This window comes from Larus michahellis, chromosome 8 (assembly GCF_964199755.1).
Source record: "Larus michahellis chromosome 8, bLarMic1.1, whole genome shotgun sequence".
NCBI lineage: Eukaryota > Metazoa > Chordata > Aves > Charadriiformes > Laridae > Larus > Larus michahellis.
Genome location: NC_133903.1, coordinates 33,778,500 through 33,797,709, shown reverse-complemented (window position 1 = coordinate 33,797,709; position 19,210 = coordinate 33,778,500). Strand labels below are relative to the sequence as shown.

Here is a 19,210-nt window from a genome sequence, read left to right as displayed (position 1 = left end):
CATCCCGCGGGCTGTGTCCCGAAAGCAAGAGAGCTGTTTCTCAGCAACAGCAGTTAGTGCAGTAACAGAGACACGACAACTCTACTATACTGCTTCAAATTCAGAAAGTAGCCCTGCCGTCTCTAAGTTCAGGACATCTGCCCCGCTCTTCGTAGTCACTTAGACCTTATTGCATTGAGGAAAAAAAAAAATCATCTAAAAAAAAAAAAAATCTCTGAAAATCCAGGTCAATCTAACTGTTCAGAAAAAAGGTTGCTAAAGGAAAAAATACATGAGAGGGAAGAATATACCTGAAGTTATTTTATTCCATGCCTGTGCTTAATAAAAGCACTACCCATACTTCAAATGACCTTTCTAAAATGCTGTAGCTACATTTTTCGAAACATCAACAATATGCAACATGAGCACCTGAACTGGCCAAAGTTTACAAAGCTTTTGCACCTCCAACTTACACTATGAAATTTAGGTTCAATACACACCTCTATACCATTGGACATTCCATATTTACAAAAAACCAAGGTAGCTCCTAAAAGATAGCTTGAATAACGAATGAGAAACTACAGATGTGCATGCGTGTGTGTTTCAGAGGAAAGAGGCAGAAAACATGGAATTTCTTAGCTTAATTTAGCCTTACAGATCCTTGCTCTTGAAAGCATTAGCTGTTTGCTTGCATTTCTTATCTAGCTTTGTAACATCTATCTTCAATTTGTCTACATATCTCTGGTTCAGAAATGCCTGTTAATGCCTCACAGTTATTTTCTGCCTCACAAAGCAAGCTCCCCCTATCAAGCATTTATGAGCATTGTCATAATCCGATTTTCTGAAAAAAATATTCCATCTGTTCTTGCAACTGGTGGTCTACAGCAGTGGGACCTGTGGAACAGTCATGGTAGTCAAAGCTGTACAAAATGCTTGTCATTTACTCTTACATAAGAACTTCTGTATTAAATAAAGCAATTCTCATAAAGAATTGTGATAAAGTACCCTTCTGATAAATGAGAAGCATCTTGAGGTTTTGAGCTTTTAATAGCACTCCTGCTAATATTTGGAAATTTGATCGTAAAAACTTGCTAATACAACGAGAAATACTACGTATGACTTCATGGCTTGTCTCCCTTGGACAAGTAACCAGCTAGCCATGTATTTCCACACACTCCTTTGATTCAGATATTTCACCTGGGGGAAAAAAAAAAAAAACCACCCTTAAAAATCTTACCTCAGAAGCATCTGGCAGACTTTGCAAGATGTCACGCGACTGAAGGTATGCATTTTGAACTCATGAAAGCTGGTATCCGCATAGTCTGGCCGTATGTTTGACCTAAAAAAAAAAAAAAATATTAAAAATCTGCTTTAAACTGATGAAATCTAGAACATTATGCAGCATTCACAGCAGGAAACCCTGAATCCGCGAACAACTAGTTTTATTTACACTTTAATGTTTTTCCCTGAGGTGAGCCAGAAATATGGATTTTACCACACACCTTGAAACGAAGTCTGAATTATGATACTATGCAGACCTGGTCCTTAAAATACACCCTGCAACTACCTTAACTGTCACAATAACTAGAAAGACCATACATCAAAACAAACATCATCTGGTTTTTATTCCTACTCAAGTAACTAGGATCATTTTATGGACCTAAAGAAGGCTCACTTTTTCATTCTCAAGTATTTTGTTATGTGGATGTACAAGGAAGAGCAGCTCACACCAAGAACCACGACATTGGAAAACATGAGCAGCAAATTTGTGACAGTTAGGTCACAATTATGCAGCAATACACCGGGTAACATAAGTGATTTCAAAAGCAGTTAGAAAATATCTACTGGGGTTTAGCTAGTCTTTCTTAAATGAGTTGCCCAATGCCTGCAGCTGTTGCTACGCACGCTTAATTTAACAAATAAAACAGAAGATCACTATTCATACTGCTAAGATACTAACACACTATCGTCAGACTTATTTCCAAACATCAAATTTATGTACAAAGCAGTGGTCCATTATTGCACATGTGTTTTGTTTATCCTCCCTACTGATCCCTTTTAGAAGCAGGAGTATAATTTAAAAGTGACATGTTTTCTTGCAGCGGTGACTGTTTGCAGGTTTATTTAAATTTTATTAAGTAATCCATTCAATTTTTTCTGCTATCTTCCCAATTTCCAAGACTCGGGGGACAACAGGAATTTTCAATTGATTTGGTTTTGGTTTGTTTTTTTTTTTTAATTCAGTAACATCCCCAAACTAGCTTAACACCATCAAAACCAGTAACACTCAAATGCTAGGTGCATAATTTAATACTAAGCTAGATTGTATCAGACAAGCAAAAAAAATATATAGTAAGGATTAACGTATTTTAAAATATTATTTATATTGGAATTCTGGTATTTTTCTAGCAAAAACATAGGAATGCACGATGCACAGGAATTTAAAATAGGAAAAAAAAACCCCGAGGGTAAGAATGTAAGAATCTACAACACTCAAAGAAAAGACCAGAAGCTCTTCCAACACACAGAATTACAACTTCATGCATTAAAGTTGGAGATACTCATCATAGAAATTTCATTTTTATGTATTATAAATAACTTCTAGACTAAAACATAGACCAGCCACAAACTGCAAGGAAACATAAATATAGGTAACCATGCAAGCATCAATCTCTCCAGGACTGAATGAAAAGTCTTATGAAAAAAAAATTGAAAGAATCTGTTTAAGTACCTAGGGTCAGAAAGGTCAGTCTTCTAATCCGCCTGCTGAAAATGAACGTGCTGAAAATGAAACTATACTCAAAAAGCAAATGGGATTTTGCTTTTATGCTTGAAAATAATCTTACAGTCAGTACTGTTTTAACTAGCTCACTAGTGTCTCTCTCTCTCTGCTATGATATGCAAGATGTCAATACCACAGCTCCTGCCTACTAAAACGGGCATGGATACTACCCATTCACAGCAGGAAGGTACAGCTATCAGGATAGAATTAATCTCAAAAAAGTAAAGAACTTTTTAAAGCAGGAGAACAGTGTATAATTTTGGGGTGGTTAACTCCACAGAGCAAGGCCTGTATTTTACAACATGTTTACCAAGGGACTGCTAAGACCTCTTAGGCTACACAAGTTAACTATGGACAGTCCTGAAAACTCCCTAGAACAAGTTACAGTACTTACACCCCCAACAAAAGCTGCTTTTTGTTGACCATTTCATTCAGACCAGGATAGCTTGCAAAACATGTCAAAAGTATCAGCCTAATGTGCAGAGACTCATCAGATTTGAAAGCGTATCAAATTAATCCTAACAACCGGACCATTTTTCAAGAACAAACCAAAGAAAAAATTCCATTCATTTAATTAGAATAGGATCAATCTTCAAAAAATAATAAGCATAGTGGATGAAAAGAAAAAAAAAAGACAACCTCACACAGATAGTTGTTTAACACAAGCATATCACTATATAACTTCCTTTCGTATGTAAAAATTCTCTTCCATTCTTCTCTCGGGCTATCTTCCACAAAGATTGAAATACATGAACTACTGAAAATATACCTCCTATTAACAGAACAAAGATGATACACTGTGTTCACTCTTCTTTATATTAAAAGTAATATTTGAGTTTCTTTATATTTTATAAAGCCATTCAGTTTCATTTTGCAGTCCTTAATAGAAAAAGTTACTATTGAGAGGAAAGAAAGCATAGTGCTAAAGTGGCAAAGAATAAAGCTGTTGCCGCACGGAAGAGCTGTCACAAGGCCCTCCACCTTATTTCAACATAAGTTGTTTTATTGCACCTCTAAGCTAAACTATCGGATTATAAAGTCCTAAATAAGACAGAAGATTTATCCAGATAAACAGACTTACAACTTCGGCTCTCTACTGTATGCAAAAGTTTGGATACACTTGTCCTACTTGCATAACTGAAAACATATAATACAATACAAACTGTGGAACATAATTCAAGCTCCAGTCTATCTTCTCCACTATTACCTACGGGAGGACCTGGTTTGGTTCCAAGTACTACTCAGTTCTTAAAAATCATAAAAATGTACCATGAAGAGTGAATCCCTCACTTTCTTTAAACCCCAGCATGTATTAGTTTAGTAATTGTAAGACTCTAATGATTGCTTCAATAAATTCTCTATCTAAAAACCTTTTCTTTCTTGACCACCTACACATCTTTCATACTTCCTACCAATTCACTGCCATCTAACTTTATGTATTTCCTTGTTCACTAAGGCCAAGCTAGCACAAAGATCTTCTAAAACAGCTTTTTTTTTTTTTTTAAAGACATGAGCCTGAGTAGCTCTTTTAGGGGCAGATAGGAACTATTCATAAACCAAAAGGACCTTTTAAATTTTGCTAGCCCGCCCTTCCACCACTCAGAAGATACCCTTTTTCTCCCTTTTTTCACCCAAAGCCACATCGCTCAGAAGGAAAAGCCTAAAAATCCCTAACAACAAAAGTTTAGTGAATCAAAGGAGATGCCACTGAAGTACATCACCCATACATTAAGGGAATCTGGAAGGGACTAAAGCCTCAGCATAGCACAGAAGATCCTGTGCAGAAAGAGCAGGAATCAGCAAGAGACCTACCTGCTGCTAGCAACCAACAACCTAACCTGCTGCTTAGTCTTATTTTTTGTGCAGACTTAGAAGATACTTACGAGCTGTTGTCTCAAAATGAACAATGCCATTGCTTTCACTGAGAACAACATTCGAGTTCTCTTTTGTCTCTTCCTTTCTATTTTCTAATCACTGTCTCGGATTTAAAGCCAGACAGGAATGGGAAAATATAATGTGTTTTATTTCAATTTACACATCAGCAAAATATATTCTCAAATTTGAGAGTTTGTCACATTTCAAAAAGATACGGATTTTACCCATTATCTCATCATTTTCTTCAAAAGGAAATAGTCTATTAAAAATATTAATATTTAGATACATTATCAGTTGATTCATGTTGGACAAGAAGGCGTTTCGTCACTGCTCAAATAAAAAAAAAACTTTCACATTTATGAGAAAGCAAAAGTTTCCACCCATCAATAAAGGCATTAGAAAAGAACCACACAAAGTAAGAAATCATATGCTAACTCTGAAGACACAGTACTGTAAAGTGAAGCACAAAATAGAAAGATAATTAATGATACAACAAAACCCAGAAAAAACTACAGCAAAAATAAAAAGATAATGTGTATTACCTACTGTAAATGTAGAGGTGGAATAAGGAAAGCTTTATAGGAAAATATATATTGCAGTATTAACCATAGACAGGAAAACTCTTGCACATTCTAGTACCTGATCAGTCATGCAGCAATATGGCAAACTCAGTTCTGTAGTCACATCCCATCAGACAAGTCTGGGATAATCTGAGGTGATGCACTGTAACAGTATATATCAAGTAGCAAGTCTTTTAATGTAAAGTCTGAAACTTAATGAATCTAGGGGTTTGATATTTTAGTTTTCAATAAATAATGCAAAAATAACCCAACTTGATACCACACAAAAGTTTCCAACTAGAGATTAAGTAAAACTCATCTGTGACTGTCCAAGGCCAAATACCACCAGGACCATAGGAAACTTCTTTCCACAAAACTTTGCACACCGAATAGCATATACTATTTTTTGATTTTTTTAAATATAGTAAATAAAGCTGATAACTTCAGTCACAGGACAGCATACAAGTTTTCATAGTCATGTCATGTCCAACCATAAAGAAGCTCTTTCAGTTACAGCATTCAAGCCTTATGCTGAGAACACAGAACAGAGCTGCCACAACACAGTAAAGAGAACATTTCAGCCTTCTCAAATCTTCTTTTCCCTTCTAATTCCCAACCTGTGGGCATGTTCCAAGACACAGAAAAACCTGAAAATTAGGTGGGTATTAATTTTAAGCTGATATTTTCTTCTTCGGAATGAAGATTTCGTGGCCAGGGGTGGGGGGAACACACACACGATTGTTATAAAAATTCAAACATATTGAAGTAATTTCTGTGGCTAGCCTTAGGAAAAATCTAATTTAGGACTTAAACTGGGTTCCTTCCCCATCACAGTGGAACAGTCACCAGGGAAGCACTCTCACAGGTTCCTCAGTCCTCTTTCACAATAACTTCTACTATGGGGTGCCCCAGGCTCACTGCAAATGAAATATTTTATCTGTTTCTGCTGCTGAACAATCTTGATGAGTGGACAGCGCAGGAAGTCACCCACATACCAGGAATACTTAATCTGAGGTAAATAATGACAAAGAACATGTTCCTCATTTTATGTTAAAACTCTTGTCTTTTATTTTCACAAGCAATGGGGGGAGTGAAAAGCAGTTTCCCTTCCTCTCTTCTACTTTTTCCCCAGGCTGTTTTAACTCCTACACTCTAGCAGAGACAAAATGTCAGGATACAGAAACAGTGAATCTGTAATTAGGAAAATTTTTCCAATTCTCTCCTCAATTCAGCAGCAGAGTTTTTGTAAAGGACAACCACAAGTGCCCTCTCCCGCATAGTGCTGGATCCCCATAACCAGATATACTCCAGTCACTCCATGTCCTTGGGCTGCCCCTGAGCCTTTTGAGTAAAGCTTTCTCTTTCCAAGTTACTTGCAGAATATTAGTCCCACTGGGACCAATTCACTGCTACACCACCAACCCAGAGACCTGCAGATGCCTGTCTTGCTTGTCTCCTTCGTCATTTGGACACGCAATTCTCATCTCTGCATTGGCCATCGGAGCCACTGTTCAAGGAGCAGAATGACCACCTTCTTCAGTCAATCCTGCGTCTCTGAACAGATCTTTTGTCTGTAAAGTCTGCAGAGTTCAGTGTAGAAGAGAGTTATCCAGGTATCTTATTTGATTGCTCTCAATGCCATCAGATTTTGGAGCGCAACGTTTTTGATGACCTTGTGTGTATGCAATATTCCCCTTTTTAAAATAATTCTTTGCATTTAGAGTGCCACTTCTTTCTATTGACTTTTACTTCTCAGAAGAGTAAATTGATCATAGGCCAACTCTGTCTTCAGGTGCTCAGATAACACAACACCTTTATAAATAGTGTCAGAAAGTGTCACGTTATTAACAGTCCCCCATAAGCTTTTGCAGTCAGAATTCACTCCAGGAATAATGTTTGCCTAGATTAATGGCCCAGCTGACCACAGTGTAATGCTAGAGATAGCCCAAAATTATCTTGTCAGACGAGACATCTACGCACCTATTCCTATGCCTATAGAATAAGGAATGAGTTCTCTCTACTATCCTACCTCAAAATACCAAAATAATTGTGCACATGAATAAAATGAAACAGTTTAAGCTACAGTTTTCTAGCACTTTCCTATAGCAGTTGGGATAACAGTTCAAAAACCTAAAGTAATTCTTACACCTCAAGACACAAACGTCACAATCAAAGCACTAATACTTAAATCAAAATAAAATAATGAGCCTTGGCGATCTTGACGTACCCAACAGCATAAGTTCTATACGTCATTTTACAAAACTGATCACCTTGGGACTAAAGTGTTTTCAAGACGCATACTGCAATGAAAAGTGTACGACATCAGCATCAAGCAGCTTAGATGGGATTTGTTACTGTCATTTCCTTACTTAATCAAAACCATATTCTGATGAGAAAACATTAAGATCAGAGTGCACCTGAATAGCAATAGCATACAACGGGCACTTGGCTACCACGCAGAAACAGTTTAATTTTTTTATCAGCATTCTTACATTCATGTTTGTTTCCAACAAGAAAATGTTTCCAAGAACTACATAAAGTATCTTTCACAACAGGTTGGACTAAACAAATGCACTGTAGTTTCTTCAGTGTGCTACACGCAAATATGATTTCTTTTACTGTCAGTTTAACTTCCTCTACACAGTTAAGGCTGACAAAATAAAACACACTGGGAAAACTACTAAATTTTTAGACCCAAAACTCTGTCTTATCTCTCTATTAAATACGTAGTTACTACAGATAATGTGTTCTAAGAGAAGAAATAAAAGGTTAAGAGGTAGTTTACTATAGATCCTTCCTTCTACTTTCCCACGTGGAGAATAAGCACGTTAAAATCCCAGTCTTCGTTTCCAGAAAGGCCATATTTCTAAAGATATAAACAATGAAAAAAATCCTTATTTGACAAATTTTAACATACTGAGTACATCTTCCCTTGGACGTTTTGCCCTTCAGATGTTTCGCTATTAGCCTTACAGACTTTAAGAACGATTGGCTCGAGTTTGTTTTGCATGGACATATTTCTGAAAGCCTACAGGCTGACAACAAATCTAACAAAAATATAATAAAGGGATGAAATAAAGTATTATGTTGATTAGATTAATTAAATTCTTATAGCAAGTTTAATTTTTAAATAGAAAATTAATGAAATGCAAATAACACTGCCTCTACAGTAAAAGGGCACACAAAAGAGAAGAGGTGGTGTTACAAAGACGCAGAGAGCAGAAGCAGGCAGAATCTGCAGCCTTTGGCTCCTGGCTATGGGTGCCAATCTCATCACTCAGCACCAGCAACACGCAGGTATCCAGCAGCAGAGAGCGCGGGAAGCCTACCAACCACCTTGTGGCTTCATATTCTGCAGGGAGCTAAAGGAAGGAGACTTCAGAACACAGCACAAAGAAAAATTCTCCTCTTTCTTTTATTCTAAGCCTATTTACTATTAACTTTAATGCCACCAGTTTAGAAACTGTAGTTTAAACAACCTGCCTGCAAAGTCTGCTGCTGTCTGTTAGTGACCAGTTCTGCTCTCTTTCTTGCTGTATTTTGAGGGCCACTTCTTTTAATTGCTTCATTGGCAGCTTTTCAATACTACCTTGACTTCAGCAATTAAGACCTGGACAGATTCTCCCCCGTCCCTGGATCAAGACCACTGAGAAGGTGTTGCTTATATACCCATTACTAACATTTCAATTAATGTTGAAAAATTACTTCTCTGGAGTACTTAATTATCAACTCAACTTCTCCTTCCCAGACTTCAAGTATTTTTTAACTAAATTACCTGGGGGGAGGGCGTGTGAGGGGGGGTGTGGGGTGCAGGGAAGAACCTGAAAAATGTTTGATATTCCTTAGATATACACACATCATTTTACCACCAAGAAAAGCACGTACATACTTCATTGTCGGAATTGCAGCACATACAGAAAAATAAAGAAGAAATACATCACACAGAGAAATGCAAAAGTAACTCTTTGCAAATGGATCAAGAAAGCTCCTTTCAAAAGTGAATTAGCTGCAAAACTAGACAGGGTTATCAACAAGAGCAGGTGCTGACCTATACAACATTGAGTAGATCACTACTTCTGTTAAATACACAGAAAGCAAAGGCATTCTAAATACTGACTGAATCGAACTCTTCTGCTCAGGGGACTGATGATAAACCTCACAGGTACCATTTCAGACCAGGGATGTTCCTCAAGATTGTCATAACTCAGTGGGACTGTCAACCTGGATAGAAGAGGAACCTTCTCTTCCCCCAGCAGCAATCCCACCCGCATGTTTTTCTGAGTGACCTGAAACAGCAGCAGGTGCCCAGATACGGATGCTCTTGGGTTGGGAACAGGCTGTCCAACAGTCACAGGTTCCATCTAACAGTACAGTGAGAGAGCTGCCTTTTCTTTGAGGTTGACAATTTTCCCCCAAAAGGGAAAAGTATGCTAGGAAGTTCTAATGATACTTCTTGGTTTTGGTTTTGACTCATTTTGCAGAAATGCTATTAAGGCCAGATTTTGAATATCTTTTTCCCCGTACCAGTCTCTTTGAGAAAGGCAATTATGTCACAAGAAATTACACAGGGTTCGATTGTACGTATATGTTTGCAAAATATTCCATAATTTTAAAAGTGCATTATATTTGAAACTGAGTAGCCATTTCACTTGATTAAAACTTGGCTTTAGAGAACAGTTAATGTATGTATGCCCACCTGTGAGCCCAGAGGCGTAACAAATAAGCAGATGCATGAAGTATCAGATAAGGAGTCTGCAGTGAATTGCAACTATTTTAAGTATTAAAAGAAGAAATACTACAGGGAGCTCAGATAAAACTCAATACCTTGAACTCCCCTCAACTCTCAACCCCGAGTTAGACCTTTGCATTTTAGAGCTGTTATTATTCTGCACTCCATGCTACGCTTATAATAATTTAAAATGCTCCATACAGAACCGTTCAAAATTATGGACACCCTGAGCACAAACTGCTGAAGAACATTTTAAAGTGTATGTGACATGAAATCTGATGCTATATTCATGCAGTATAGCCTATAAAGAAAGTGGCACAGGTTAATACCCGAGGACACCAAAAATTTTCATTCCGGTTTTACTTATTTTACTAATATTTGACATCACTATAGAAAATGCATCAATAAACCTAGCTCTGCCATAAGTATTCCTAAGTGATTAATTGGTAACACATTATTTATAAGGACATCCTAAGTTAAAATTCCTGGTTTGTGACAAAGTTACCTCCTTTCGAAATTGTAAGCACCTTAGAAGTTAGCCATGACAACTGGTACTAAGCACCTCAGAAAAATTAACTAGCCAATAAAATATAGCTACCATTTGTCACGTATTCAAATGTTTTAAGTAACAACATGGACAGACGTTAAGAAACAGAAAACCATATGTGTTACTGTCAAACAAGACAAAAATCTTTCAGCCAAACCTCATATGAAGAATTTCATGCAGAGAGATGTTCAATCTCAGTCCCTGCTCTGATATGCAGTGAGCCTCCCTTAGAATCCTGTTCCCCACTAACAGCAGAACCAGCCTCACATTTGCACTATCCTTTCTTGACACATGAAACATTTCGGCTCTGTGCAACTATCGCCATTTCAACTATCGCTTCATACAACATGCTGTCATCGAATTGAAAGGCATTTGTGTAATAAAATGACAAAATAAGAGTGCAGAGACAAAGCCACGAGTGAATAATGCTTTTTCAATCTTTACAAGGATTTTATTATTTACTGTAAAAAGGTGAAGATAGAAAATGACATTCTTAAGGGGTATTCTCACTAGAGGTGGGCAATACCATTTCACAAAGGATGACTTTCAGCCTCTTTTCTACCTTCTTTTCTCAGGAGCAATGCTGATTACTTACAGCTAATTCATTTTCTCCATTCCAGCTAGGCTGCTATATTTCAGAATCATCTTTGAAGATGCTATTTACTGAATTAATCAATCAATCAATTCTCCATATGCTAATACTCAAACATTCTGGTTTGTCACATCAAAGAGTCTCCATCAAGAAGACATGTTATATAATTAAATTAACCATATCACAAGTAAATTGTGCTTTTGATCAAGAACGCACAACTTCTAAGACTTTGCTAGGAAATTTGCTTATTTGATCATATGATGAGTGGCTTTTTTGAGATCAAGGAAATTATCTTGTTAGCTTTTTGGAAACATACTGCATTGTTTCAAACAAGATAATGGCTTTCCTTTTCCTTATCAGCCTACTTCACTGAAAAGCACGGAAGATGGACTGCTTTGAGCTAATCTATTCCAGTATAACATTTTTAACCACCACCTGATAGGAACAAAGCTTGTTGTACATCAGTATTTGTAAGTCAAAAGCATCGATACTTCACATACTTTAATATTCACTAGCTGAGTCTTATTTGTGCAAGTTCTAAGTCTTACAAATCCAAATTTACAAAGTTGCTTGTCTTGATAAGCTTTAAATATTTTATCATATATTTACACTTAACTGAAGACAAGAGTCTATGTTTTGGAGTAAAAAACAAAAAAATATAGGATGTATACAGCCATAAGCTTGTATATTACTGGGCAAACACCTAAATCTGCTAACAAAAAAAGGTAGCCTTGGTTTGCAGGGAGAAACTAGCACATGTGTAGGACAAACATGTAATGCAGAATTCCATGTTTAAGACTGAAAAAAAGTAACACCTTGACCAAAAAAACCCCCAGTATTTAGATGGTCGTACTTTGTTTTTATGATGTAGTGTCATTACATCTTTATTTCACTGAATTTTAAGAAATATTTATTAATTTTCATATTAATATACCTCACATGTGGCAAGGTATGTTGTAAGAACATAAGGACTGGGAAATTTTTTATTTTTGTGCACCAGAAGACAGAATATCAAAGTATATTTATCATCTCCAAGTGCTTACATACTGTTTTTGTAAATTCTGTTTGGCTTTCACATTCTACACTGTCCTTACGCTGTGCTCTTAATCATATACAGAATCATCACACAGTTCTTCCTGTGTCTGGAATAACCTGAAGAAATTGCGTAACTATAAATATGTTGTGAATGGTTGCTTATAACCCTGAAAAACATTTGATCAAAAACAACTGGAGTCATAGGAAAGAACAAGCAACCATTCTTCTTTGCAGACATGAACTGGCATTCATTTTCGCTGTATTGAAATATTTATACTGATGGAGAAGCCCAGGTAGACGTGTGTGTTTATTGCTTTGGTAACCTACGTGAGGTTGGTATAAGTGAAACACCTTTGCAAGCTATTTGAAAAATGCAGCAGATGTCTAAGGCTTTTAAAGTGCTCTGATAAGAAAGCTTTAATTTAATATGTCAGTGTTCAATATGTCAGGAGCTCAGATATTCTCTCAGAAGAAGTCTTAATGCATATGCATTATTAATGCACTGAGGGAGCAGATCTATTTGAGCTGAATCTGACCAATGTCATTAGTCACAGAATGCAAACCAAATTTGGAAATGGGTATGGTAATAGGTAAAAGAACACTTTTCACCTACCTTGTTTCTTGTACTAGTTTTCTTTAAAATTTAGAAAATCAATGAGCTCTAGTTACAATTTATGTAGCTTGCCTAATCTAAAATGTTGCGCGCACACCTATCAGGTTTGAGAATCAATGCATCTCGGGATTATTTCCTTACAATCAGATGATAAGTTCTGCATCCCTTGAGTTACAGGGTATGAATTTATGTCTAACTGAAATGGTAATTTTTCAAAACTGTATTAGACTGTACCTGAGCTGCTGCACAAACTCTGTAGTGACCTAAAACTTAAATACAGTGTAATTAAAACTGAAACCACTAATTTTTTGAGGGATGTACAGCTTTCATGTCTGAAATCTCTTTTATTTGGATGTTTTTCACTAACTCCATGCAATTAATGCATGCCCTAATCACTGTAATGATCATGTGTTTCCCACTGATTTTTCAGGCATTACTAATTAGACATGATGTTAATATTGCAATTTCAGAAACAATGTCAAAGCAGAAACTACAATCATAATACTTCTGAAGGTGAAATTTTACCTAAGTACATTTAAAAAAAAAGGCCTGTCCTCTGCCTGGAAGATGTTTCATGGACTTCTCAGTGAAAGAGAGATGTTGAGTAAGGCCTAATTAAAAGGCGTGTTACAACACTGTTGCATGAGACGTTGCAATATTGGTTCTGTGCATCTTGAAATCCAGCAGTACTAAACTTAGGTTGATCAGGGCCTTGTCAGCTCAAGCCCAGCAGGAGAATGAAGGAGCCAATCTCCACACACTCCTTCTAACCTAAATTCTTCTGTGATTAAATTTTAAATTGCATTTCTGTGTAATATGTTCCTATCTAGGAATAAATACTGAAGCCAAGTTTGCTGATGGCCATTTTTAGAGTGGATTATAAAGCCCAATTGAGAAACCACAGAAAGACTTAATTAAATTAGCAAACTGGACATTGTGACGACAAAAGAAATTCAGCACAAGCCAGCATAAGATATTGCATGCTGTATTACACTAATGGATTCAAATAGTAAGTCAGTGGGAAAATATAGTATGTGGCCTTTCATGGAAAAGGTCTCTGTTGTTGTGATGAAGGGAATACACACCTGCTCCATGCTCTACTGTAATGAAGAAACAAACTACACACAAAGGAAGATTTAGTGGATGGATGCAAACGTTTAGTGTCAACATGAGACAGTAATAACATATTTTCTTTCAGTATTTATTCCATCATTTTATGATGAAATAAAAGAAAATTAAATTCATCACAGCAATGATGAGAAAAGTAGTTGCCACATAATAAGAAATTAAGCCTGATAATTAGTCAGCTAAGTAGTTCCAAAGTAATAATAACGGAGGTATATACACGCTTATAATAGAGGACAACTTTAACTTTCAAGGAGTTGTTTCTTTTAATAAAGAATGATTAGCATAAATTCATTAGTCAACTATTTTTAAAAATAAGTATTTTTAAAATAAGAAAAGCATCTGTAGGAGAGCTTTCTAGGGGAAAAAAAAACAACAATCAATGCTCCTACCTTTTAGTATACGCTGAATAACAAAAATATAAAATATTTTATGTAATTTCCAGTTATATTACGAGACATTACATATTTGTTCTGATTCTTCTGGTTGTTTTTAATACAGGAGAAAAAAATTAGATAGGATATGCTACTAGAAAATCTAACAAAACTATCTTACACTCACAATTGGGTTTTGAGGTTTTTTAATGGCTTAGTTACAGCAAATAAGCCATGCACTTTATCACATTGCTGACAAACTTTCACTTGATACTTGATGCCTCTAATCTGGTTGAGTAATTTGGTGCAGTAATTTGGCTGTACGCTTCTATTAATATTACCTTGGATATCACTTGGAATGACTTTGCATTTAAACCAATGCTATTTGACATGCTAGATTAAATTTAAACATTCCACATCTTGTACAGTAAAGTCTTTGTAGCACTATGTTTTAAAAGGTCCTTATTTACTCCATACAGCTATACACTCATCCATTACTATGAGCAGAGTTCCAAGAACAAAATAGTAACTGCTCAAATTAACCACTATCGCTGTTAAGCAGCGCATCCCTTCTGAGGCCATAAGGGGTTACGCTCCCCCGTGCATGCAAAACTTCCATTCACATCAATGGGGGAACGGGCACACCAAGAGAGAATTCAGCCGTTTGTGATATGACGGCTCCTGTTGAAACATCCTCCACTGGTCTCTGCCTACTAGCTCTACGAAAATCTCTCAAATTCATCAGATTTATCAGTCCAACCAAAGTTTCAGCTTTAAGAGCTTGACTGCAATGTTAACTGTGCTGCCCCAGCATCCTACTTCATTTTATTGTCATCTAGAAAATCCAGCTCTCCGAAATAACCAGCAATTTTGAAGGCTGTACACAATAAACTTAAAGCAAATCAAAATTTTTTTTAACAAAAGGGGGGGGAGGCACAGGGGAGGTGACCCAGCCTCAACTGTGGAGATTACTGTGAACAGGTCAATAGCATCCAATTCAGCACAGCCGTGCCGCAGTATCATTGCCGCTGAGGATGTAGTGTATGAGCAGGCTTCATCAATAACCACTGTGAAATTCTTAGGAAAAATAAAAATTGTGGTGCTTTGGTATTATATATTTTGTAAATAAAGCAATAATCTCAGGAAAACAGCAAATGCATACTGTAGCAACAGAAATGCCATATGAATAAAACCAATTTACTCAGGTTCTTATGACCAGTAACCCATTGTTCCCAACCTCCCTCACGACAAAACAACTCTCCATATACCACAGTAACAACAGAGCTGCCCAAGATGGAGAGTATTTTCACAGGTTTGTGAAACTAGTTTTCTAACAGAAACTTACTACTCCGAAAAGTAACACTCTGGAAATTGCACTGGGATTTCAGCCTTCCTTCCTTCAAAGATTTTCCGTATCGAGTGTGCCTAATATATTCCTGCCCTCCAAACCTAAATCAAGTCCTACCAGCAAAGCAATGTTCTCCTCTATCTCATACTTCATCAATAACATAAGCTTCTGGAGACAAATTCTCATCTCGGTAACACCACCATCTCAACAGTAGGTGCCTTTTCAGCAATGTAACTACCATCACTGTTGTTCATACACTGCTATAAACATCTAAGCTCCTAAAAAAAAAAAAAGTTACAGCCTAGCTCACGTAGTTATGCCAAAAAACTGTTCTATTGGCAGCAAGGTTAATTTTTAATTTAAAAATAATAAGAGAGATTCTAATTTGTTCTCTTGTTACATTCTTAGATTAACACTTGCACAGCGTTCTGACTTCATACAGAATGCTATCCTGAAGGCAGCAAAACTGCATTGAAATTTCTGTCTGGAACTCTGTAAACAACATAATTTCTGATAATCAAAAAAGAATGTAATTCTTCAACTGCGCTGCTTTTGCAGTCTCAGTAAAATTTTTAAGTAATGAGAAGTATTTTGCCCATAGAAGCAGCAATTATAATTGAGTATGATGAATAACAGCATAATTTCAATCATGGCTACTTTTCAGAGTAGAATCACGCTAGAACAGGTAACCTACACAGCAGGCAGTGAGACCCCTGAAAACAACAAATCAAACCAACCAGCAATTGCTCAAAGCACTTGGCTTAGTTTATTCCCAAATACAAATTCTGGTGCCTCTGCATGAATTAGAATATAATTATCACTACATACACCGAAGTATGTTTGGGGAGAGCTGCTGAGGGAAATATGCTATGAAGTCAAACCCATGTAACAGAGTTGGGGGAAAGGTATAAAAACTTCAGGAAGCATAAAAGCCCCCCATTGTTTTCAAACCTAGTGGTCATAAATATAAGGGCACAAAAGCATTGCCCAATACAAATAATGCCACTACATCATGTGACACCTCAGCCCTGACGACCTGCAGCAACCCTGCTGCTCCCGTGCCTCTGCATTATGGCCTTTAGTCACACAGGAAGAGGTTAAACTAGAGGTATGAGTTTACAAGAAGGACAAACATCCACGCAAGACAAGGCTGACATCACCACTCATTTTCAACGACCGACGCCATCTGTCCAAAAAGAAAGAGTAGCACATTATCTTGTCAACCCTTCAGGTTCCCTTTGTTCTGCTGGCGTGGGACACCTGGCATCAGTAAACCATTGTGCACAAAGGCACACTCATGAACAGCTCATGAGCACGGGCTGGTGCCTAACGCTGGGTAAGGATACGCAGCTGCACTCACTCACCACACACATGGCAGGGGGCGGGGGCTACACAGAATGGTAAAAACGTTTGGGAAGAACAGAGGATACGCTCCTAGGAACAAACACAGCTCTCTTACTGCACTCCTTAGCTCCTGGGCTGACTTTTGTTTTGCTTGGTTGGGGTTTTTTGTGCACTGGACCAGGATGCCTGAAGGGCAATCAGTAGTTTCAATGCTAAAGCTGATAAATGTGCGTTCCTCATGCTTTTCATACACATTTTATCTATGTTTAAGTAAATATCAATAATGACACTACAGAAAGTGAAGCAGGGAGAGTACAGGGACAGAAAGAGACAAAGTACTCAGCTTTCTGCATACGTACAAACAAACACCTCTTGCCATCTCCCATTATGCTACCCAGAAATTTTTGCCAAAACACATGCCATTTTTGTCTTCAATAAAAATCAGCAAGATGGGAACCCTAGCAAGCAGGCCTTATATTATCTGTCCAGCCCAGGCTCTCCTCCCGTATGTTTTCATTTAAATCATTAGCATGCATCATACTAAGTTCTTAAATATATATATATATATATAGTTTACGAGCAAGTTTCACTCCTATCAGCTCATAACAGCCTTTTTCCGAATCCACAAACCTTTACAGTCACACCTAAAACTATCTTTATTAATGCTGTGTCTCTGTTTCACTGGGAATATCTCACTCCCCCTCACAATTTTTTTTTTTTTTTAAACCATAAAGCAAGCATCGCCCTGTCATCCAATTCCCTTGTTCACATGTTTTAAATTTAATCAGAATACCTGAGGTGTCAATAATCATGTTTGTCTTTCTGACAAGAATCAGAAATGGAAATAATGCTCATGCTGCATAACAATAATGTAATCTGCATCTCTTTTAGTTGAAAACATATAAAGGAAATCAGTCTTTTGACACTAAATTTAATAAGCCAAGCAACTTGATCCAAATACTAAACAATAAATTAGTTACAAGTCACTAGGGAGGATGCCAGGATCCTCTCTCAAATCATCAGCATCACCTTTCAAAAAAATATTTCAATTAATAAAAAAAAAAAAAAGGAGGAGGGGAAAAAAGGTCACTATTATGTTAGATATTTATTGCTAGAAAAACTAATATCTCCCCCTGGTTGCTTAAGACAGTATTACTAAGACAGTCTTAACAGCAAAGTTGGAAAGTAATACACAGCCTAGAGTGCCCTCTTCCTTTTCCAAGAGGAGTTTCAGGGAAATATTCTGTTCATGAAGTTGCCAGTCAGTTGTCAGAAAGTCAATAATAAAATAGATAACTAGGCTGTATTAAAAAAATCTAAACATGAAAGCAGTTCAGCATAATTTAAGTGATATGCTTACACTGGTGATGAATGCAATTCTACCTTAATAAAAATATACTTACAGAGCCATCTGAAATTGTTCAAGCCATTTTTTCTTCAAGTCTTTGGTTTTGCAATAAACTTCTAAACCATTTTGACCTTGGATATGAATGAGGTAGAAGCCATAAGACCACTGCATAAAAAGATTGGCAATACAAAGGTCATCAGTTATAAAGGAAGGAAAAGAAACAACAACAAAAAAAAAGAAGAATCATTTGTATGTTCCTTAATTCCCTGATTTTGGGAACAGCAAGATCACATTATTGCATTCGCTTAGGAACAACTTAAATATTTTTATTACATAAAAATAATCAAAGTTGAAATCCCTAAATATTCACTTCAGCTTACATTTCAAACATAAAACTTTGTAAATAGATTGTATACACATTCTGAACTCCTGCAAAACATTTCAAATTGCTGCTAAAAATATACATTTTATATGAATCAGTAACAAATAATTACCTTCTTATTTTCTTTATCTGTGGTGGGGTTATTTGTAATTTTGTATTTCTGAAGATCTATTATTTCCTTCATTTCATAATTATCACCTCTCCGTTTGCAAACAATTACAGCTAGATCAAACAAGAAGATATGCCTATGAAAATACAATATAAAGATGGTTAAAAACACTCCAGAAAGCCAACATCCAAAGTATTATTTTACACACCTTTGTCTGTGGCACTTAATTTTGAAAAGGGACAACTAAACTACTGAATAATGAAATAAAACACACTGAAAGTACTTTTGCTAGAGACATACTACTTGCAAGGGACTTAAGTGATCTTAGATGATAACGTAATAGCTAACTTCCCATGAATTACTTTGCAAATTCACTTGGTAAACGGTGGCTAGGCTCTGTGAATGCACTGTGAAATGGAGTCTCAAGAACCATTGAGCTGACCTCAAATCTAAAAAGAGAGTTACTTC

General features: G+C 36.6%; 1 protein-coding gene across 4 annotated transcripts in view; it reads right to left on the bottom strand.

Annotated features, from left to right (window-relative positions):
* VAV3 (vav guanine nucleotide exchange factor 3) overlaps positions 1–19,210 on the bottom strand; it is a 171,105-nt gene that overhangs the window by 68,598 nt on the left and 83,297 nt on the right. For all 4 annotated transcript variants that reach the window (XM_074597335.1, XM_074597337.1, XM_074597334.1 and 1 more), the window contains exons 14-16: positions 18,746–18,878; positions 18,307–18,416; positions 1,217–1,318 (exon numbers count right to left, since the gene is read on the bottom strand). In XM_074597335.1, coding sequence (XP_074453436.1) covers positions 1,217–1,318; positions 18,307–18,416; positions 18,746–18,878 — 345 coding nt within the window. The remainder of the gene's footprint in view (positions 1–1,216; positions 1,319–18,306; positions 18,417–18,745; positions 18,879–19,210) is intronic.